Source organism: Esox lucius, chromosome 16, assembly GCF_011004845.1.
Source record: "Esox lucius isolate fEsoLuc1 chromosome 16, fEsoLuc1.pri, whole genome shotgun sequence".
NCBI classification, from domain to species: domain Eukaryota; kingdom Metazoa; phylum Chordata; class Actinopteri; order Esociformes; family Esocidae; genus Esox; species Esox lucius.
The window spans coordinates 34,471,464-34,494,923 of NC_047584.1; the positions used below are offsets into that span (position 1 = coordinate 34,471,464).

A 23,460-nucleotide genomic window follows, 5' to 3' on the forward strand; every position below is an offset into this window, starting at 1 on the left:
CAGATAGCAAGTCTGAAAATAATACACAAAAATTATCTTACTATTATTATTGCTACACCCTTAATTTACAGGTAATTTGAATGACAACATCACATTTGCAGCAACAACCTAGGGTTAGCTGCCTGAGCACAACAAATATACCGGAGCGCAATAAATCTTCCTGGCACGATTCAATCTAGCATTGTTTTTGTTACTGGTCAGATGTTCTAAACAATATCTCCTGGCTAAAAATATTGTTGGTAGTAAAAATAATATTGAAATAAAAGTTGCGCACAAACATTAAACCTTTGATCAAGAGGAAAATTAACAAGCCTTTAATGGAAAATGGTAATACCATCACAAAACAATATTTATCAGAAAATCAAGATTTTTTTTTTATGAACAGCTGAACCCAGAGCCACGCTGAAAATGAAGATGGGAAAATCATTCAAATATCACTGTGCAACTTCAACCACATGCTCCACTTCATGTAAATACCGGAGCATTTTAGGAACAAGTCAATCACGTTCACATTCCTCCTTGCTAATGTGGAATAGATTACAACAGCTATTCATCAATGATCATACCTTACATAATATAGTACATGAATGATTGTATATCGAGTCAAAAAGCACAGATAAATAGCAACAGTTCCAACAGCCCAACCCCAACTGGCCCAGACAGACAGGCCTGCATAAAAGACTTGTACTATGAGGGACTCTAAGCTTTAAATACTCTCCCCACCCAACTACTAAATATGTCTTGTCTCAATACAAGAAAAAAAAAAAAAAGACAACACAAATCGTGATTGGGATGCAGATTGGTTTGTGTCAAACCCACCTATCCTGTAAGCCAAACCTTTCCAACAGAAGACAATAGAGGTGCATCCTTTCGCCCATGCAGTCCGAATATTGTCATGTAACATTTCTTATTTTCTATGCTGAATAGGTGTCTATTTCAGATCTAAAAACAAACATTTTCACATTTAGGTTGTCTTTCCTTGTCACTAGATGGTGATGTAACTCTGAAGTTATCAACCAAACAGCCAAGAATTAGATAGATGGGAATCTTAATACATTTCACAGTGGTAAGCTATATGATGACTATTTAGCTGACAGATTCCAGTGTGCTGAGCTGCTAGTGTAGCAAGCAGTTTCTAATGGTTTTTTTGTACCCTGAAAAACAAAAAGGAATATTTTTAATTTGACCTTAGATATTAAAGTAGTAAATTTACTTTCAAGACCAATAATGAAGAGGCAATGCTGAAGAATGCAGCCAATGGAAAGGCCTCTAGTTACTACATTACATGTATTTGTATACATTCATTTTAGCTAAGCTACATAAACCGCAGCATAGACTACTACATCATCATCATAACCTTACAACTCTGTAAGACTTAACCTCAACCCCCACCACTCCAACAGGTACTCATCACCTAAGTCTTCCTCTTCATTATTGTTGCTCAGAGGATTTGTACTAGCAAGCTGGCGGTCACTTCCTCCTCCGCATAGGAAACAGGAAGTCACAGCTCGTCCGTTAGTGAGCACTCAGACGTAATCGAGCACTCGGACAACGTGCGCTCCCGTGTGCTCTCTCGCCTTTCGCGTGTGGTGATGTAGTTGAGCATGTCGATAGCTGTCACAACTCCGAACACCATCTGTCTCAGACAGGGGACACCTTCAGCCACATCTACACCCAGAGGACAACACAGTTATTAGGGGACACCTTAGTACAACTAGAAAAAACACACTGTAGACAGTATTACAGATTTGTATCGTCAATCAAAAAGGTAAAATTACTGTTCCAATCAACTAAGTCCAAGATTTAAAAGATGAAGTGGAGAAATACCAAACTCTTTATCCAAGAATGAAGAAATACGGTGTTCGATAACTGGGTAATCTGCCAAATCAAATTGTTTACCAGAGGTTATGCAACTACCTTCCCGTTTACCAGTGTTACATCCCAATGAGAGTCAAATAAGCCCTTGTTTTTAAGGGGGATTGTGGGGCATTGTGGTTAAACCCAGGTTCCAGAGGTTTTCAAGCCATAGGTAATTTTGTATGCATTATTAAGTGATTGTAGGTGAATATCATTTTTTTTATTTTACAAAATATTTAAAAGGTTTAAAGTGAATTAGTCTGGTTCCCTGGCACAGCCGGGTACGTTCACCAGAACGCCCCCAGTGGACTTTGCCACCAGACCAACAATTTATTTACTTACGAGAACGCCACAAATTAAGAAAGCTACCAAAGTCAAGCTGAGGCAGCTAGGCCTGGGAGCAGGCTAAACGTCTTTATAGAGAAACAGAGGAAATGAACCAGCAGGAAGAGTTGAAACCATGACGACATTGCCTTTGGCTGGGCATTATGTCAGCAGACAGGTGTTTACCATAAGTTACCTGGAGAGGAACCTGGAGGACACTTATCAACGACCCCTGACCCCTGTAGGAGGGACAGCTCAGGGTTTTGGGTCACTTGATCACTTGATCACCTGGCCAACAGATAAGAGCAGGGGTTTCTAGGAATGTTTTTTTCTATTGTCTGAAAGAGGTCTAGGAATGTTCTTACAGAGGTCAGTTTCTAGGAATGTTCTTACAGAGGTCTGTTTCAATGGTGCAAAAAAAAGCAGAAGTAGCTATAAAGGCGAAAAATAAATGTAAGAGATGGGGGAAAAATGATGAATCAGGGAAAAATGATACAAATAGAGAAAAGGAAGTGGGTGATACCAGGAAGAAAGAATGATGGCAGATGAATGGGAGACAAGTGAACAGAAGGATAAACTCACACTGGATCTGCTCATGTACCACCAGAGCAAAGTGATCCGTCTCCAGGATACGGGACAGCTTTCCCAGGTTATCTGTAAGTCGCACCTGGGGGCGGAGGGGGAGAAATGACAGTCAGGAAACTCCTTTAGGAGACCATCCCCAGCGATAACCTCTAGGAGACCCTCCCCAGCGATAACCTATAGGAGACCCTCCCCAGCGATAACCTATAGGAGACCCTCCCCAGCGATAACCTCTTATTTGATAGCCATCTGATCTCACAGTGGAGGCCAGGTACTTGTGAGTAAGACGTATTGCTGATCTGCTTTTAGCGGAGAAGACTGACCTGTTTGAATTGTTTGTAGAGCACCTTGGAAACAGGGTCAGAGGCCTTGACCTTTCCAGCCAGCACTGAAGACAACATGTTGCCCAGGGTAACCATCCCTAGAATCATGCTACACACACACACACACACACACACACACACACACACACACACACACACACACACACACACACACACACACACACACACACACACACACACACACACACACACACACACACACACACACACACACACACACACACACACACACACACACACACACACACACACACACACACACACACACACACACAGAGAGAGAGAGAGAAAACACAGTCTTTCTCCAAAATTCAAACAAGAGGGTACATTGACAACCAGGTAACTATGGCGACTAAATCGTACCCAGACTCATCAACAACAGGTGCCTGGTCGAAAGCTTTCTCCTTGAGGATGTTGATGGTCTTCTTGATGTTGACCGAGGGGAGTACGGTTAGAGGAGCAGACAGGTTCAGGCCCTGCAGAGTCACATTCCACCACCAGGGTTTGGACTGCATCAGGTCTTCTGGAGTTAGAAAGCCCTTATCACACATCCACTTGTCGCTGAGGAACTTGGACCTGATAGAGACAAGTTAGAACAGCTTTAGAACTGAGGGTACTCATCCCTAAACACAGGTGCTACATACCAACTAAAAAAAAACGTTGCTTATCAATTCTCCTTCTTCCCACATGTTCTCCCCCTCCCTCTGTAGTTGCTTACATGTAGTTGCGGATGGAGTCTGGAAGGATGACCACACAGCGCTGTCCCTCCTTCAGCTCCATGGCCACTTTAACTGCTGCGGCCATGGCGGTGCCAGAACTACCTCCTATGGAGAGGGAGGGATGTTTTTCCACATTCACAGGGTTGTATGGTCAGTTCCCTGTCAGTCATTCACAGGGTTGTATGGTGCGTTCCCCGTCAGTCATTCACAGCATTGTATGGTCAGTTCCCCATCAGTCATTCACAGGGTTGTATGGTCAGTTCCCCGTCATTCATTCACAGGGTTGTATGGTGCGTTCCCCGTCAGTCATTCACAGGGTTGTATGGTCAGTTCCCCATCAGTCATTCACAGGGTTGTATGGTCAGTTCCCCATCAGTCATTCACAGGGTTGTATGGTGCGTTCCCCGTCAGTCATTCACAGGGTTGTATGGTCAGTTCCCCATCAGTCATTCACATGGTTGTATGGTCAGTTCCCCATCAGTCATTCACAGGGTTGTATGGTCAATTCCCCGTCATTCATTCACAGGGTTGTATGGTCAGTTCCCTGCCAGTCATTCACAGGGTTGTATGGTCAGTTCCCCATCAGTCATTCACAGGGTTGTATGGTCAGTTCCCCATCAGTCATTCACAGGGTTGTATGGTCAGTTCCCCATCAGTCATTCACAGGGTTGTATGGTGCGTTCCCCGTCAGTCATTCACAGGGTTGTATGGTCAGTTCCCTGCCAGTCATTCACAGGGTTGTATGGTCAGTTCCCTGACAGTCATTCACAGGGTTGTATGGTCAGTTCCCCATCAGTCATTCACATGGTTGTATGGTCAGTTCCCCATCAGTCATTCACAGGGTTGTATGGTCAATTCCCCGTCATTCATTCACAGGGTTGTATGGTCAGTTCCCTGCCAGTCATTCACAGGGTTGTATGGTGCGTTCCCCATCAGTCATTCACATGGTTGTATGGTCAGTTCCCCATCAGTCATTCACAGGGTTGTATGGTCACTTTCCTGTCAGTCAGAGAACAGCTTCCGTATCCCACCATACATCTGTTATTATCAAAATAACAGTTGTCTATTCATGCATCATGTCACTTAAAATGAACCTTATTTTCTTTGTGTTACTGCGGAGTCATTAATAAACATATCAGCTTTAAAACCCCTCACTAATCATACATCTGGATTTAGTGTCTGTATGTTAAGCCTCACAGCTCTGAACCACGTGATATGGAGGCAAAATATCTCCAATGACCCAACATGGCAAAGGATCAGAGAGCAGAACTCTTCACAGGAACAACTATCTACCTGTACACGCAAGATCCCAGGAGAACCTGAGACAAAGCTCCAATTTCTGACAATGAGCCAGTTGTGTGTTTGTTAACGTACCACAAAGAAGCCCCTCCTCCCTGATTAGCATGCGTGACATAGCAAAGGACTCCTCATCATTGGATTTATACCACATGTCAACCACCTGAAAAATAGAAAAATATTGACATATATGCTACCATCACACATGCATACACACATGTATGCATGTTGAAGTTATTAGTGGTTTCCTTCCACATGCAATTTCAATAAATATTTTTTCATGAGTGTTTTTTATCTCCTTTTCTCTGTCATAAGTTAGATCTTAGGGTAAACTCAGAAAATAGTAGGTTCCTGGAGGATCTTTTAGGGGTTCTTAAAAATAAAACGCAATTCTGACAGTTTTCAAAGTTAATTACCCCTAAATGATCTGAGAACATGTTTCTGTTCAGAGTGTACAGTTAGGAACCACACAGAGGTGAACTCTGGAGTGGTTGGGGTCACTCACAGATCTGTCCAACACAGTGGGGATAAAGTCATATCCAATCCCCTCCACCTCGTACTGGGTCTTATCGGTCTTGTTCAACTCCTCTGGCTCAGCCAAAACAGAACCTTCAGGGTCCACACCCACAATCTACACATGAAAAGAAATGTTAAGTGGACACCAAGAACCTAAATAACATTTAAAACACAAGAAAAAAAGGGTTTAATTTTAAAAACCTATTCCGGCCGAATGAATATGACTTTGGCAACACAGGTGACGATTTTACACAATTCAAAAATTTCTAAAACAACATTGTTCTAGAAGAACACTGTCTGAGATGTTGGGTCTATGACACACGTTCTACCTTAATGTTGGGGCATCTCTCCTTCAGCTTGCGGGCAATACCAGTGATGGTGCCACCTGTGCCAGCTCCTGCTACCAACATGTCCACCTTCCCTGCAAGGCCAAAGAGCAGAGAACTGTCTATTAGAGGAGGAGTAGTAGGACCATGTCGTAGTATGAACTGTCTATTAGAGGAGGAGTAGTAGGACCATGTAGTAGTATGAACTGTCTATTAGAGGAGGAGTAGTAGGACCATGTCGTAGTATGAACTGTCTATTAGAGGAGGAGTAGTAGGACCATGTCGTAGTATGAACTGTCTATTAGAGGAGTAGTAGTAGGACCATGTCGTAGTATGAACTGTCTATTAGAGGAGGAGTAGTAGGACCATGTAGTAGTATGAACTGTCTATTAGAGGAGGAGTAGTAGGACCATGTCGTAGTATGAACTGTCTATTAGAGGAGTAGTAGGACCATGTAGTAGTATGAACTGTCTATTAGAGGAGGAGTAGTAGGACCATGTAGTAGTATGAACTGTCTATTAGAGGAGTAGTAGGACCATGTAGTAGTATGAACTGTCTATTAGAGGAGTAGTAGTAGGACCATGTAGTAGTATGAACTGTCTATTAGAGGAGGAGTAGTAGGACCATGTAGTAGTATGAACTGTCTATTAGAGGAGTAGTAGGACCATGTAGTAGTATGAACTGTCTATTAGAGGAGTAGTAGGACCATGTCGTAGTATGAACTGTCTATTAGAGGAGGAGTAGTAGGACCATGTAGTAGTATGAACTGTCTATTAGAGGAGGAGTAGTAGGACCATGTAGTAGTATGAACTGTCTATTAGAGGAGTAGTAGGACCATGTAGTAGTATGAACTGTCTATTAGAGGAGGAGTAGTAGGACCATGTAGTAGTATGCGTTTCCACACACACACAGACAGACACACAGTCACACACACACACAGACAGACACACCGTCACACACACAGTCACACACACAGTGACACACACCGTGACACACCGTCACACACACACACGCACACACAGACAGACACACCATCATACACACACACGCACACACAGACAGACACACCGTCACACACACAGACAGACACACGTCACACACACAGACAGACACACGTCACACACGCACACACAGACAGACACACCGTCACACACACCGTCACACACACACACAGACAGACACACCGTCACACACACACACACAGACAGACACACCGTCACACACACAGTGACACAGACCGTCACACTGCTCAAGGATTTCCTCCGCTGTGGTGTCGTAGTGTGCCAGAGGGTTGCTAGGGTTACGGTACTGGTCCAGGATGTGAGCATTGGGGATCTCGTTTTTCAGCTGCCAGGCCACACCCACATGAGACTCTGGCGAATCAAAACGTGCGGAGGTGGGGGTACGAACGATCTCAGCCCCCAGTGCCCTCAGCACATCCACCTGTCAAATCACATAACACATAAATTTGAACGAACACACACACACGTACACACGTACACACGTACACACGCACGCACGCACACCTTCTCCATGCTCATCTTCTCTGGCATGACGATGATGCAGCGATAGCCTTTAACTGCAGAAGCCAGGGCCAGACCAATCCCTGAGGAGACAGAACAGACCGGGTTACTGGTTACAGGACAGACCGGGTTACTGGTTACAGGACAGTGGACTCAAGGTTTCAGTGAAACCACGTAAAACCACATATTAAAACATGACAAATGCACCTACATGAACAGACTACAAAAATGTACCAACCCTAACAGAAATACTGGAGGGTAACTATAGAAAAACCTACATATCCCACACACACACTCACCTGTGTTGCCAGAGGTGGGCTCGATAATGGTGTCTCCTGGTTGGATGAGGCCATCTCTCTCTGCATCCTCCACCATCCTCAAACTGATACGGTCTTTCACACTGCCCCCGGCGTTGAAGAATTCACACTTAGCCACTACACAGACGCACACACAGACGAGAAATTAGAACATTTAAAACATGAGCCAGTCAGCCCGTGTTCTAGTTCCTTTGTCACCATTGGTAATCATGAATCTGATAGGGTGGCTAGGACATGTGGAGTTCCCCAGGGATCAGTTCTCAGACCGCTTTTGTTCAATCTCTATATACTACCTCTGGGCCAAATTCTACAAAACAACAACATTAACTACCACAGCTATGCCGATGATACTCAAATATATATGGCTCTCGAACCGTATGACAACAGCTCAATAGACTCTCTGTGTCACTGTATCGAGCACATAAATACCTGGATGAACCAAAATTGTCTACAATTAAACCAAGATAAAACTGAGATGTTCGGCAACAAAAATAAAAAAAAGTATTAGAAAAGAGTTGGAGTCTCGGGCCCTAAAAACCAGGGACCAAGTGCGTAATCTTGGTGTTCTGATAGACTCAGACCTCACATTTTATCATCTAAAAAATATATAGCCAGAATCAAAGGCTTGGTGTCCCAAAAAGACCAAGAGAAGCTCATCCATGCTTTTATCTCTAGTAGGGTTGACTACTGTAATGGCCTCTTAACTGGACTCCCGAAAAAGTCTGTAAAACAACTGCAGCTCATTCAGAATACTGCTGCTAAAATCTTAACCACGACCAAGAGAACAGAGCACATCACTCCAGTTCTTAAATCTTTGCAATGGCTTCCAGTCAGTTACAGAATAGATTTCAAAGTGGTGCTTTTAGTTTATACATCTCTGAATGGTTTAGGACCCAAATACATTTCTGATATGTTTGAAGAATATAAACCAAGCAGGGCTCTTAGATCCATGAACACAGGTCAGCTAGTAGAGCCCCGAGTCCAAACTAAACATGGATAAGCTGCATGTAGCACTTATGCTGTACACAATTGGAAAAAACTACCAGAAGATCTTAGACGAACCCCAAACGTATACATTTTTAAATCCAGGTTAAAAACACTTCTTTTCTCATGTGCCTATGACTGAGCACTTAAACTTAACCACACTGTTTAGCCTTATAGCTTCCTCTGTTTTTATCCCATTTTTTATCTTTATATGTTTTCTTATTGTATTTTTTTATTATGATGTTTTCATTTGTTTTGAAGTTTTCATCGGAGTATTTGTTTTTATGTTATTGTACTTTCATATATTTTTCTTTGTAAAGCACATTGAATTGCTTTGATGTATGAATTGTGCTATATAAATAAACTTACTTGCTAATAATACACATATGATAAAATCGTATTCACTAGGTGAAACTGAAGTTCTATTTTTCAAAAAACTCCTCTTGGTTGTTGGATACCTTATTTTTTTGTCACCTATAGACATTTGGTGCATATGCTTAAAGGAGACGGGACCTATGCACTGTTGTTGAAATAAACTCGTTAGCCCCACTAGAACCCCCGGAAGAGATCCGCAAAGACGCTGATTTTTAGTAGCCCATTCACATGGGAAAAAGGACTTAGTAATTTTCTAAAAACTCCTCTCGGTTTTTCCATGGCCTATTCATGGACAAACGATGCATTTGCTTAAACTACGAGTCTGGACCTATACACTGGACCTAAACACTAGTGTTTGGATTAAGGCCTTTTGGTAGCCTGTCCACTAGGTGGAAATGTTTTGTATTTATCAAAAACTGTTAGGCCTTGTGGATCTTTTGTTTATCAGTTCATCTGGTTGCATTTTCACTATCCCTTAATTGTAATTGTTCTTTTTGTATGCTTAATTTTTATTTTTATTTGTACAGTTATGGTTACAGACTCTCCACCGCCATACATTCTAATTTTGAATGTAATTCATTTGCCAAAAAAGAGAAAACAAATCAAATTCTCTATAGATACCACAATAATATTGATACTGTGAATTATTTTGGCCACGATAACCATGTAAAGACAATCTGATATCGTGACAGCCCTACTCGAGTTCACTGTAAAGTCATTGGAAGGGGGCTGTCCAAAGGTCCACAGTTTCTCACACTCTCCCCCTCAAACTTCAGTCCAACAGATGACTGGAACAGACTCCCAAACCCAACGGACCAGATGGCCAAATCAGAATCATGTGGATACAGGCCTCTTTCTCCCACTAAGCTGTGAAAATAATTCACAGATTGACTTCAAACAATAAGGCCCATATTATTATTTTTTTAAAACACAGTCACTGGAGAGGTTTCTGCTGGATGGGGCCTTGCGTGGGCAGGGCCTGGCAGGGGCAGGGCCTGATTTCACAGATTATGAATGCAAACACCACACACAGAGGTACTACTAAGTGTTGGACATCATTATTCTGTACTCATGGTCACCTGGATAATCAACCGGAAAACTGTACAGCCAGGACAGGATCAGCCACTGGTCTGTCTAGCAGGTTAGGGGCCCAACAATCCCAAATCCCCTCTAATTCCAGCTAATCGATGCCATGGGTGGCACCGAAAAAATATTTCCCTCAGACTTCATGTCCTGACTTAAAGCTTATGACTTTTACAGCGCTGCCTGTTGACACCTGATACAAGAATGTGCCCCTCTCCTGCCCCCTTCCCCCCCAACTTGGCCCTCACAATGTAACCTATTCTCACAGAACAAATGGTCTTTTAGGTGGCCCTAGCCTTTCCCAACCCAGAGCAAAGCACCTCTGACAACGTTGCTACAGTCCTGCAGCAAAGAACCTTGAGACTGACATGAGCGATTCGGATGTTGACCAACTGAAAGAATAACTTTCATAGCACAAACATGTTAGAACAAGTCCTACTGATCACCATTTCACAGGTAAAAGGAACTCCTTTCCTCGCTCTTGAACTGTTCATTTGTGTTTTTCCTTGATCAATACTTGTTTTTTCTTGACATTTCCCTCTCACTCTCTATATAGATTACCTCACATTTAGTCATTCATTCTTGAAATTTCCTCATATACACACCACCTACACCACACCCACCAACGACAACCCACACACAAACACACACCAACACACTCCCTCACAGCTACAACCAAAAAGAGGAGATACGCAAATCCAGACTCCCTGTGGGGCCACACCCTTATAACCCTTATATCAGAGCCGGATTCAAATACTATATTACATAATATTTTGTTCAAGGGTTAGAAAAGTAAGTAATTGTTCAAATGTTGTGTATTTGGAAATATATTTGAAAATCCTCCTAAAATGTTCAAGATATTTAATTTATACAAATAATAATTCAAACACTAATAAAATATATGTTTTGGGCTGAAAATTAAAAAGTGTAAGTGCAAATGTAGAAATACTCACAGAGTTCACACTTGAGACCGAACATTTTGGGTATTTTGTTCATGTGGATGAGTGGTGTGTCTCCAATCCTTGCCAGGACGTTTGGTAGAATACTGGGGGTTTTAGTCCTGAAAGGTGACAAGGAAAATCAGAACAATATATATAGTGTCTGAAAATAACCAAAGAAACAAGGCAACCAAAAACCTGTAACATTATTTATATAAATAGGAAATTTTTGTTCCTTGGGTTGGTTTTATAACAGGTGAAGCTGTATCCTGATGCAGTCAATACACAGTACTCTCACAAGGTTCTGTAGTTTCTTGTTTGTAAGGCAGCGTTCAGCTATTGATGTTTTATATAATAACTACAATGATTGAGTGGAGAGATTTGGGCTTGTTAACATTACACAACATTTTCCAGAACATATCGTAGAAGACTCAAGACGCTAGATTAAATTGCTGTGCAAACTATCAATAGTTTGTGACACCACCTTCTGATGTAGAGTGCGCCCCTTTTTTATAGAGCCCCCCTGGATTTCACATGGATATCGCTCGATTTTCCCTCAACTGACAGAAACAAGTCTATTAGCATGGTACATCTTGACATGGCAATATTTGCCCACGCTTCTTTGTAAAAGCGCTCCAAATCTGTCAGATCAGACCTCTTCAGATCACCCCACAGATGTTCAATTGGATTCAGGTCTGGGCTCTGGCTGGGCCATTCCAAAATGTTAATGTTCTTCAGGTGAAGCCATGCTTTTGTGGATTTGGATGTGTGCTTTGGGTTGTTGTCGTGCTAAAAGGTGAACTTCCTCTTCATCTTTCAAACAGAGGCCTGAAGGTTTTGTGCCAAAATTGTCTGGTATTTGGAACTGTTCATAATTCCCTCAACCCTGACTAAGGCCCCAGTTCCAGCTGAAGAAAAACAACCCTAAAGCATAATGCTGTCACCACCATGCTTCACTGTGGGTATGGTGTTCTTTTGGTGATGTGCAGTGTTGTTTTTGTGCCAAACATACCTTTTGGAAAAAGTTCAACCTTGGTTTCATCAGACTATAACACATTTTCCCACATGCTTTTGGGGGACTTGATGTTTGTTTTTGCAAACTTCAGCCAGGCTTGGATGTTTTTCTTTGTAAGAAAAGGCTTCCATTTTGCCACCCTACCCAATAGCCCATTCATATGAAGAATATGGGAGATTTTTGTCACATGTAGCACACAGACAGTACTTGCCAGAAATTCCTGCAGTTGCTTTAATGTTGCTGTAGGCCTCCCTGACCAGTTCTCCTCATCTTTTCATCAATTTTGAAGGGATGTCCAGTTCTTGGTAATGTCTCTGTTCTGCTATATTTTCTCCACTGTGTTCCACGGTATATCTAATGCTTTGTAAATTATTTTGTAACCTTCTCCTGACTGATATCTTTCAACAATGAGATCCCTCTGATGCTTTGGAAGCTCTCTGCGGACCAGAGCTTTTGCTCTGAGATGCAACTATGAAAATGTCAGGAAAATCCTACTAGAACAGCTGAACTTTATTGGTGATTAATCAGAGTCACTTTAAATGATGGCAGGTGTGTAATGACTTCTATTTAACACAAGTTTGAGTGTGATTTGTAAAACAACCACATCTCCAGTTATAAGAGGTTGTGCACACTTATGCAACCAGGTTATTGTAAGGTTTTTATTTTTCATTTTTCCCCCTTGAAGATTTCAGTTTTTTTTCCAATTGAATTTTTCACATTATAGGTCGCATTAAAAGTGGAAAAAGTTCTGACATGATTCGTCTCATTCTTTAACATCACAAAAACCTGGCATTTTCACAGTGGTGTGTAAACTTTTTATATCCACTGTACATCTCAATCATGCCAGTGTAAATTCATACACGATGGAAATGATTATGCAAACTGAGATAAGTCTACCTTGTGTTTCATTTTCACCCTAGTAATATAAACAAGCCCTTAGCGTCAAAGTTGCCGGACTGGAAGTCAGAAAGAATTTAGCTCAGGCCAACCACCCCCAAGAACTGCCAAGTCATGATGAAACACAAAACATCTCAGACCTGCCCAACCTCCTCTCCCTAAGTGAAACAGAGCCTGGCCAAATGAAAAACTCTTGCAAGTGTAATTACAGGCCAGTGTTGATGAGACTCACCGTGCCAGGTGGGAATGAGGGGACTCTGCAGAAGACCCACCCAGTTTCCAGGTGCATCTGCTGGGTAGGTCAGGACGGATCCACTGCCTCTCCTCCACGTCTGTGACCGTGTTCTCCAGGTCATTCTCCCCCTCATCCCCACCCACTTGGCCCGACTTTGGAGCAGCCCTTTCACTTTTCACCTGAGCCGATCCACTCATGGAACGTTTCTTGCCATTCAACATGGCTTTTCCGTTCTCATCGGACCCCTCATTCAAAATGACAGTCCCTCTGTTGGCCTTGGCATCGCTGTGGTGGAGCTTGGCTGAGTGGGGGCAAACAGAAGGCACCGGACCCGAGGAGTCGGTGATGGAGGGGACCACGGGCATAGCTCAACTGGGGGGGAGACAGAGACAAAGAGACAGAGACAAAGAGACAGAGACAAAGAGACAGAGACAGAGAGACAGAGACGAATTTAATGATATGTGAATGAACTGAAAGGCCTGGTAGAATGTAAAAGGGCGGTTAACTTCTCAGCTAACACGCGTTGCCATTAAATTCGCAGTTGCAGTCTATTACAGAGACGACAATCCTTCCTGTCATTATTTTGCACAGGAAAAAACTACCCTACAGGACTTCACCCCCCCCAACCGGACTCTCACACACCCTGAAATAACATTCAAACATAGCTGACACTAGATCCATTCTGCAGACGTCATATGAGAAGTTGAGTTTACAAAAATCTATTCTGCAGACGTCATATGAGAAGTTGAGTTTACAAAAATCTATTCTGCAGACGTCATATGAGAAGTTGAGTTTACAAAAATCTATTTTGATTACTGAACTACAGTATGTGGATTAACACCTGCTAACAGAATAAAGTTCTGTTCTCCTAATGGAAAAATTTCCAGGAAAGTGAAACACTACTATTTGGTTGACTGAGTTCAAACTCATACAGATCTCAAAGTGCACAAGCTTTTTTGCTAGCAAACACCTAATAATCTTATTAACTTTAGAAACCAACTGCAGAAATGTTCCCCAGCTAACTTCAGCTCTAGGTGGAGATAATCCAAGCCTTTAGCTTGGAATGGACTGAAAACTCCAAGAAGAATTCAAATTAATTTGACATTGGGAATGAATAAGAAAAACAACTCAAGACCTCAATAACACAATGTCCAGCGCAGTACAGAGTATAAGTATTTGGAAGCACAATGGATTTGAAATGAAACAATTACTATGGTTAAAGTGCAGACTGACAGCTTTAATTTATGGGAATTTGCCTCCATAAACACAAACTTCTTTGGTCCTTGTGTGGTCAGATATTACCAACTGACTAGTCAAGATTATATGTGAACAGCTCTCTTGTTCATGTGCTTATGATACAAACAAACAAAAAAAGACTGAAGCCAATTGTCTAAATACTCATGGTTCCTTTAAATGGAGGAACTATGTACAAAACCTGCTGTTATTTCTCCATGTATAATTCAATAAAGATTAGAATTTTTTGGTATTTGCAAGAAACAAAACTAATTTCCACTGAATGTCCATTATAGAACTAACTTTACAGTGCTTTGGCCACATAACTCAAACAACAGCAAATATGACTGATCATATGAAGCCATTTATTATCACACAGTTGTTTTGCTCCTTTTTAAATCAGAATGATAACAAAAATCACCCAAATGGCCCTGAAAGTTTAAATACCCTTGAATGTTTGGCCTTGTTGCAGACACACAAGGTGACACACACACACACAGGTGAAAATGGCAATTAAAGGTGACATTTCCACACCTGTGGCTTTTTAAATTGCAATTAGTGTCTGTGTATAAATAGTCAATGAGTTTGTTAGCTCTCACATGGATGCACTGAGCTGGCTAGATACTGAGCCATGGGGAGCAGAAAAGAACTGTCAAAAGACCTGCTTAACAAGATAATGGAACTTTATAAAGATTATAAAGAAAAGAATATCAAAAGACATCAAAAGCCTTGCAAATGCCAGTCAGTAATGTTCAATCACATATTGTGGGGGATCTCTTGATACCAAGCCAAGGTCAGGTAGACCAAGAAAGATTTCAGCCAAAATGGCCAGAAGAATTGTTCGGGATACCAAGAAAAACCCACAGGTAACCTCAGGAGAAATACAGGCTGCTCTGGAAACAGATGGTGTGGTTGTTTCAAGGAGCACAATATGACAATACTTGAACAAAAATGTGCTGCATGGTAGAGTTACCAGAAAGAAGCCTTTACTGCGCCAATGCCACAAAAAAGCCTGGTTACTATATGCTCGACAACACCTTGACACGCCTCACAGCTTCTGGCACACTGTAATTTGGAGTGACGAGACCAAAATAGAGCTTCATGTTCACAACCATAAGTGCTATGTTTGGAGAGGTGTCAACAAGGCCTATAGTGAACAGAATACAAACCCCACTGTGAAGCATGGTGGTGGCTCACTGATGTTTTGGGGGTGTGTGAGCTCTAAAGGCACGGGGAATCCTGTGAAAATTGATGGCAAGATGAATGTAGCATGTTATCAGAAAATACTGGCAGACCTTTTGCATTCTTCTACACGAAAGCTGCGCATGAGACGCTCTTGGATTTTCCAGCACAATAATGACCATAAGCACGAGGCCAAGTTGACCCTCCAGTGGTTACAGAAAAAAAAGGTGAAGGTTCTGGACTTGCCATCACGGTCTCCTGACCTTAATATTATCGAGTCACTCTGGGGAGATCTCAAACGTGTGGTTCATACAAGATGACCAAAGACTTTTGTTATAGAAATTTTGAACTAAGGTACATTTGATAAATGTCTGTCTTTCCATTTGGCTGATATGTAGATCTTTACTTTGATTGTGACACACACGTCTGTATAATATCAGAGGATTTACTAAATTTAGCCATGTTTTAATTGATACTGTGAAAGTTATTCTAAGAGCTACAGACCCCCTGGAGCACTCCACTCCCTGACACAAAAAAAACAGTTTGAGATGGATTTTAACTTGTTTGGACTCTTTAAAAGAGAAACAGACATTATCAAAATTGGGTATTCTAATTCTAATTTAATTTCTGTCCTAGTAAGCAATCATTGGAATGTTGATGGTTAACAGAGGTTTCTTTAAGGTGAATGAAGAGAAAAAAGGTTTGTTTCACTATTGTCTGGCCTGGGTTGTTTCTCAAGATAACAACAGTGTCCCTTTTTGATAAGGTGACCATTCTTCAAGACCAGGGTCTGTTATCCTTAGGTTCATAGACCACCCCCCACTCCAGTGTGAGCCCTGGGGGACAGGGAGTAAAAAGGGGGGGGTCATGATTTATGACAGGATTTCAGAGTGTCTTTGATGTGCTAGGATAATAAGAAGAGACTTGGAGAATTCACACGGAGTTTCATCTTGTAGAGAAATTAGGCTAAATAACAGTTATGTTAGCTGACCTTCAAGATGGTGTGAAATCTTTTGATTTGCAATAAGGTATTTGATCCTTTATGTGAAACAATGGTGAATTTGATTATAGTTCTGATATAACACAATCAGATGTAAATTACATAGGTGAACTGAGAATTGTTCATGAACTACTCTTAGAGAGGGATACTTCAATGTAATCAAACTATCTTAAATTATGAGTTATTGGAACAGTAATGGAAAATGTGAAATTGTGTTATTCTGTTCTTTGTGTTGGTTGTTAAACCAACTATAGAAAAGAGTGGAATTGTTATTTTGCTACACTAGCAGAACAGAAGCACCAGAAATGTTAATGTTTTAACAATAATGTTACTGTTTACAACTGTTCTAATCTATTTGGACAAAAGAAGTAGAGAGATAATGGAAATATAGGGATTGAGTGTTTGATAGTGTGTGACTCTAATGTATCAGCGAGATGCAACAAGCTAATGATGTACTGTGCAGTTGGAACTAATCTTCTCAAGGATAATTCACACTTCAGATACAGGACATTTGAAAGCGATTCGGCAATAGAGGACTTGTTGGAGCCCAGAGAGAGACTGAGCTTGGCTTAAAAGGACAACTGTGAGGTGGCTGAGGTGAGATGGATCACACAGACAGACTGTCCTACAGCTGAGAGAGGAGTCGACTCTGGGGCGCTGCACATCTAGGTGCCGCACGTCTACAGGATGCTGAGTTCCTGTGAGCTGGACTGAATCGAGTCCTGATGATTCTGCAATGTGATGGAGAAGGCACCCTCCGACCGAGAGGATGGAGGCGTCGGAAAGATCTACTGCACAACATCATGCTACGCTGATTGGGTCCATACCAGGTACATCTCATCTGCTGTCCAGGTAGCTGAGAGAGGAACCTGGGGTCGACGACACACGCTACACGAGGATTTCAGTGTTTAAAGGTTAGACACAGTGAATTGAAGTCACTGAGGGAAAAGTGAATTTTATGGTGCTCGTAACCAGTCACTTTCTACCTGGCCTTTAGCTCTAGAGCCTTTAGCTAAAACTGGTCATCTTGGAGTTCACAAGGGAGAACACAGATTCTCCTGGCCTGGCTGATGAAGCAGCTAGAACGAAGGACAACACCTTGGAATATACATCTGACTCTTACGTTCTGTTGCATCAACCTGTCAAAGAAATGGTTCATAACTGACTGTCTGACGTTTGAAGGAGCAGAACATTTGTGATGACTTTGGAAGTACATCTAATTGGAACCATGGAGAGGACTTTTCAGTGAATTGAGCAATTGGCATGAGAGGACTTTGTAACAGTGATGAATTGAAGGATGCATTCAGTGATAGGCGTTTATGATGATTTTAACGTAAAAGTTTTGTTGTACTATGTTTTGATTCTGTATGATGACAATGTGTGATCTTGGATTTTATACGAAGGTAATCGTCAAGAAGAGTTTAAATCAGGATTCAGACATTTCAGATTTGTTCAGTTCTATAATCATTAAGGGTAATAATATTGACTGTGTCATGTTGTAAAAGAGTACTGTTTTGTTGCAGTCTACATCCTAATGAGTGAACTGTTTGAGGTTTGATACCAAGGTTTGACATGGTATCAAGAGGATGGAGTGTTATAGAAATTTTGAACTAAGGTACATTTGAGAAATGTCTGTCTTTCCATTTGGCTGATATGTAGATCTTTACTTTGATTCTGTATAATATCAGAGGATTAACAGGTATTTGGGCCATGTCCTCCTGCCTAGAAGAAGGGTGTCAGTCTTTTGTTCCTCAGGAATGTGGTCCTTGGGGGGAGTAAGGTCAGTTGGCCCCTTTGGGTAAACACTACAGTAAACATTATGGCAGGAAGGATAAGGTGGGGGAAGATAGCATTTGACTTGTGTGATAGAACAAAGGGAATGTGTTTGATTGACATGAGACAGATGGCAGCATCTTACCACACCCCTTTTTCTATGTGATATATACGGTTGAATGAGCTATATTGAGTTAGAGACTCCTCAGACGATTATGTGTGTGTAAGCGGTTGACGCGTCTCTCATATGTGCATAATAGTTAATAAAACAGTTATAATGTACAAAGAGAACTTTGTCTCTGTGTTCCTTACTCCGAGTGTCGATACATGGAATTTCCATTTTCTGATAACATGCTATAACATAGTTATATAGTGTGCTATGCAACCATTCATTAGCTTATTGCACTCTAATATTTCAACAACTCTATCGATTGCAGCTAGGTCACACTTATGTATATTACTGCCATACTTCCCATATCTAAATGTTCAATAATACTACCTAGATTGCTGGTTTACAGCACACTTTTTTATTTTATTGCTGCTAGCGTACAGTAAGGGGAAAAAGTATTTGATCCCCTGCTGATTTTGTACGTTTGCCCACTGACCAAGAAATTATCAGTCTATAATTTTAATGGTAGGTTTATTTGAACAACAAATAAAATAACAACAAAAGAATCCAGAAAAACACGTCAAAAATGTTATACATGGATTTGCATTTTAATGAGTGAAATACATATTCGACCCCTCTGCAAAACATGACTTAGTACTTGGTGGCAAAACTCATGTTGGCACAGAGGTCAGATGTTTCTTGTAGCTGGCCACCAGGTTTGCACACATCTCAGGAGGGATTTTGTCCCACTCCTCTCTGCAGATCTTCTCCAAGTCATTAAAGTTCCAAGGCTGATGTTTGACAACTCGAACCTTCAGCTCCCTCCACAGATTTTCTATGGGATTAAGGTCTGGAGACTGGCTAGGCTACTCCAGGACCTTAATGTGCTTCTTCTTGAGCCACTCCTTTGTTGCCTTGGGAGTGTGTTTTGGGTCATTGTCATGCTGGAATAACCATCCTCAATGCCCTGGCTGAGGGAAGGAGGTTCTCACCCAAGATTTGACGGTACATGGCCCCATCCATTGTCCCTTTGAGGCGATGAAGTTGTCCTGTCCCCTTAGCAGAAAAAAACCTGCAAAGCATAATGTTTCCACCTCCATGTTTGACGATGGGGATGGTGTTCTTGGGGTCATAGGCAGCATTCCTCCTCCAAACACGGTGAGTTGAGTTGATGCCAAAGAGCTCAATATTGGTCTCATCTGACCACAACACTTTCACCCAGTTCTCCTCTGAATCATTTATATGTTCACTGGCAAACTTCAGACAGGCCTGTACATGTGCTTTCTTGAGCAGGGGGACCTTGCGGGCGCTGCAGGATTTCAGTCCTTCACGGCATAGTGTTACCAATTATTTTCCTGGTGACAATTGTCCCAGCTGCTTTGAGATCATTGACAAGATCCTCCTGTGTAGTTCTGGGCTGATTCCTCACCTTTCTCATGATCATTGCAACTACACAAGATGAGATCTTCCATCAAGGGAGATTAACAGTTATTTTGTGTTTCTTCCATTTGCGAATAATCGCACCAACCATCCTAGATCTCACCAAGCTGTTTGACGATGGTCTTGTAGCCCATTCCAGCCTTGTGTAGGTCTACAATCTTGTCCCTGACATGCTTGAACAGCTTTTTGGTCTTGGCCATGGTGGACAGTTTGGAATTTGATTGATTGCTTCTGTGGACAGGTGTCTTTTATACAGGTAACAAGCTGAGATTAGGAGCACTCCCTTTAAGAGTGTGCTCCTAATCTCAGCTCATTACCTGTATAAAAGACACCTGGGAGCCAGAAATATTTCTGATTGAGAGGGGATGCATTTTTCTGGATTTATTTTGTTATTCTGTCTCTCACTGTTCAAATAAACCTACCATTAAAATTATAGACTGATAATGTCTTTGCCAGTGGGCAAACGTACAAAATCAGCAGGGGATCAAATTATTTTACCCCCCTCACTATATATTGTAGCTTTATTTTATTATTATTTTCTGTCCAGATATATTTTTGCTTATATATTCTTGTTCCTAACTCTACGTAGTTTGTCGGGTGCCATGTCATAAGAGTTTGGTGCATTTGACAAATAATGCTTGAAACTGAAATTAAACTATACATTGACTTCCTTATTCCTTGTATGGATTCCATGTATCCATGCACGTTCTCTAAGACAAACACTGACAATAAACCACAGGTTTAGTAGTAACACTATTTAAATCACTGCAAAATACAAATAAAATCCAATAATAACGTATATTACTCAGCCGAACCCAGTCACCCTGAATTTTAGTAATAAGCATTTTGACAATACCGTACGGAAAATGAATACATTTTAAATATTTTTTTATTTTGGGATACTTTTAAAAAGAACACAAAATTGCCAATTAATGTATTCAAGCAAATGTAATTACTACATTTAGAATATTAATTTTTTTACAAATATTACCAAATGCATCCAAAAAAAGCTGTCGAAAATATATTTTTGAATACATTTAACACATTTTTTAAATGTACAGGGGTATTTGGCATGCCATGTCTGCCATGATGTTTGGCTTCCAAGTCTAGTGTGCTAACCACTGCTCCAAATAGGAATATAATTTTATATACCTTATTTAGGCTAGTCGTGGCCTAAATAAGGTTGCTACAGTACGTTAGAGTATATTGGTGAGTGCAAGATGAGATGCATTTTGTAAATCTATAAATACAGCTACAGAAAAGCTTAACACACCACTGCACCTTTTTCTTTCCTTTCCAGAAAAGTTGAAAAGGAAAGTTTTGAGTGAGGAATAGAAGTGTTCAATTTGCAATGGTCTCTTAAATATTAACCCTTCTGTTCCTCACACAAAACCTTCTTTTCGACTTTTTTGGAAAGGAAAGAAAAAGGTGCCGTGGTTTTTCTAGAGCTGTATATATGGATTTCAACACCTAAACGTGAGGTCATCAGTGCATCACTAATGATGAACATTTGAAAGTGTTGTTTTTATATTAACTGTGTGAAGAAAAGTGCACTGCATTTGTTTAGAAAATATGGTCTTATTGTCTGTAATATAATTTTTATTCCAGCAACAAAAGAAAAACCATCCCTAGGTTACACCTAACGGACCCCACAGTCCTTGCCAGGCCCAATATTCACTAAAACCTGAGACCTCCAAGGGAATAACACCTGTGTTTAGCTGTAAAAGAGTTCTTGGTCTCAGTTTGTGTTCCTTGTTGAAATAAAGGTATCATAATATTCAGGTCTGCTGTGAAGTGATAAAATATAAGCCTTACATGAATATCATTTAGGACTGTGAACATTAATTGTTTTGACATACATTTGGACAAAATGTATATATTTATAAATTATTATAAATCAACATTTCAGAAATACATTTTGATATCTGAAATGTCATTTGAATTAAGTTAAAAGTATGTATACATTTTAAAATACATTTCATAATAAAAAGGTGAAATATATTTTCATACCTGAATTGTATTTTGAATAACGTTGAATAACAATGTATATGACATATATTCATCAAAAGATTGTACATGCATTTTGCAATTTCAAAAATATATGAATTTCCGTATGGGAACCACTCCAGCCTCCCTTATGGTGGTATTAGTGACACAATGACAATATACATAAGGATGACAATAAAACACCAATCTCTTGAATTCCAATGCAAATGAATTATAACGAGCTCAATACTACCGGATTTGGAAACTTCTAGTTCCCATTGGGAAATGTAATTTGAATGTCACTAAAAACACGAGAGTGGTGATATTTCACAACTGACTTTTTCAACTAAAGATGATAAAATGTGTTTCGGTACATTTCTTCCTCCTCAATAATATGGACAATATAACTAAACCGACCAAGCCAGTTAACGACTGCATTTGAAATGTTAGCAAACGTAAAGCTGATAATTTCTTTAATTAAAAAAAAAAACATTCTCACGTCAATTTAGATACTACACTACTACGAATAAAGATGTAGCTAGAGATATTTATCCCTTCCCCTCGGTTACTAAACTACTAATACATTCTACACACATTCCTTTCAATGGAACGTAATATGATACGGTCATGATTTATAGGCAACATTTCCTGAATGGCTAGAATAGATGATGCAATAGCCGCATTTTACATTGTCCACGTTAGCTAAAGCAGCCTACCTCGCCAAGTACTACCGATGATTCTCGGACGTAAATGGTGTTTCATCATGCTTGTTCCTGTCACTCACTTTTGTCACATTCTCAAATTACAGTTTGACACCACAAATGTAATCCACCCTAGATCTAAAAATAGCACAATATTGTATGTAGCTAGCTACAAGTCATTATTGGAATGCGACAGCGCTGCAACAGAACAGGAGGCAAGTGATGTTGAAGCGCAACTTGTAAGAAGCTCCCGTAATAAATACGGAAAAAGAAAATAAGAATAATATGTAGATTCATATAATTCCTCTTTATAAAACACTGATATTCACTCACCTTTGACCTTATGTACGTAGTTGTAATATGATGTACAGTACTATACTGGTCTGCGATCTAATTACAAAGACGACCGAACACCGATAGCGACTGGGCTAGCGGTAACACGCTTTAAAGAACCACAACACCGCCCAATCTGATTCTCGTGTCCTTGTTTGGTGTGTCCGTTGATTGGTTACCGAAGGGGCGTTTGTTTGGTCTTTCTCTTCCAATCAGTGTTTACACATTTGTCGGGCCTTCTCGCAGTGTGGCACATGGTCCGGAAGCAGTCTTCGTGTGCATAGACACGCTTTCACAAGTGTAACAATAATAATTGTTGGTTTTCAATTTAAAAACCAATGGATGCATAAAATGGCAACCAACTACAAACGT

At 40.8% G+C, this 23,460-nt stretch overlaps 1 protein-coding gene across 3 annotated transcripts; it reads right to left on the reverse strand.

Annotated features, from left to right (window-relative positions):
* Positions 1-297: 297 nt before the first annotated feature.
* LOC105027337 (cystathionine beta-synthase-like protein) lies at positions 298-23,225 on the reverse strand. Of its 3 annotated transcripts, none has more exons than XR_003777178.2 (15): positions 23,089-23,225; positions 13,329-13,703; positions 11,200-11,306; positions 7,787-7,921; positions 7,491-7,570; positions 7,203-7,407; positions 5,968-6,059; positions 5,628-5,753; positions 5,201-5,285; positions 3,826-3,931; positions 3,471-3,683; positions 3,087-3,195; positions 2,764-2,848; positions 1,415-1,668; positions 298-1,154 (listed from the first exon to the last, which is right to left on the reverse strand). XR_003777178.2 is itself a non-coding variant. In XM_029113619.2 (14 exons), the coding sequence occupies exons 2-14, from the start codon at positions 13,694-13,696 to the stop codon at positions 1,502-1,504; spliced, it is 1,878 nt and encodes a 625-aa protein (XP_028969452.2). In that variant the 5' UTR covers positions 13,697-13,703; positions 23,089-23,225; the 3' UTR covers positions 298-1,501. The 3 variants fall into 3 exon arrangements, 1 of the variants encoding a protein (XP_028969452.2); XR_004574602.1 differs by lacking the exon at positions 298-1,154 and adding an exon at positions 2,378-2,469 and having other exon boundaries at positions 1,600-1,668; XM_029113619.2 differs by having other exon boundaries at positions 298-1,668.
* Between the last annotated feature and the right edge of the window lie 235 nt (positions 23,226-23,460).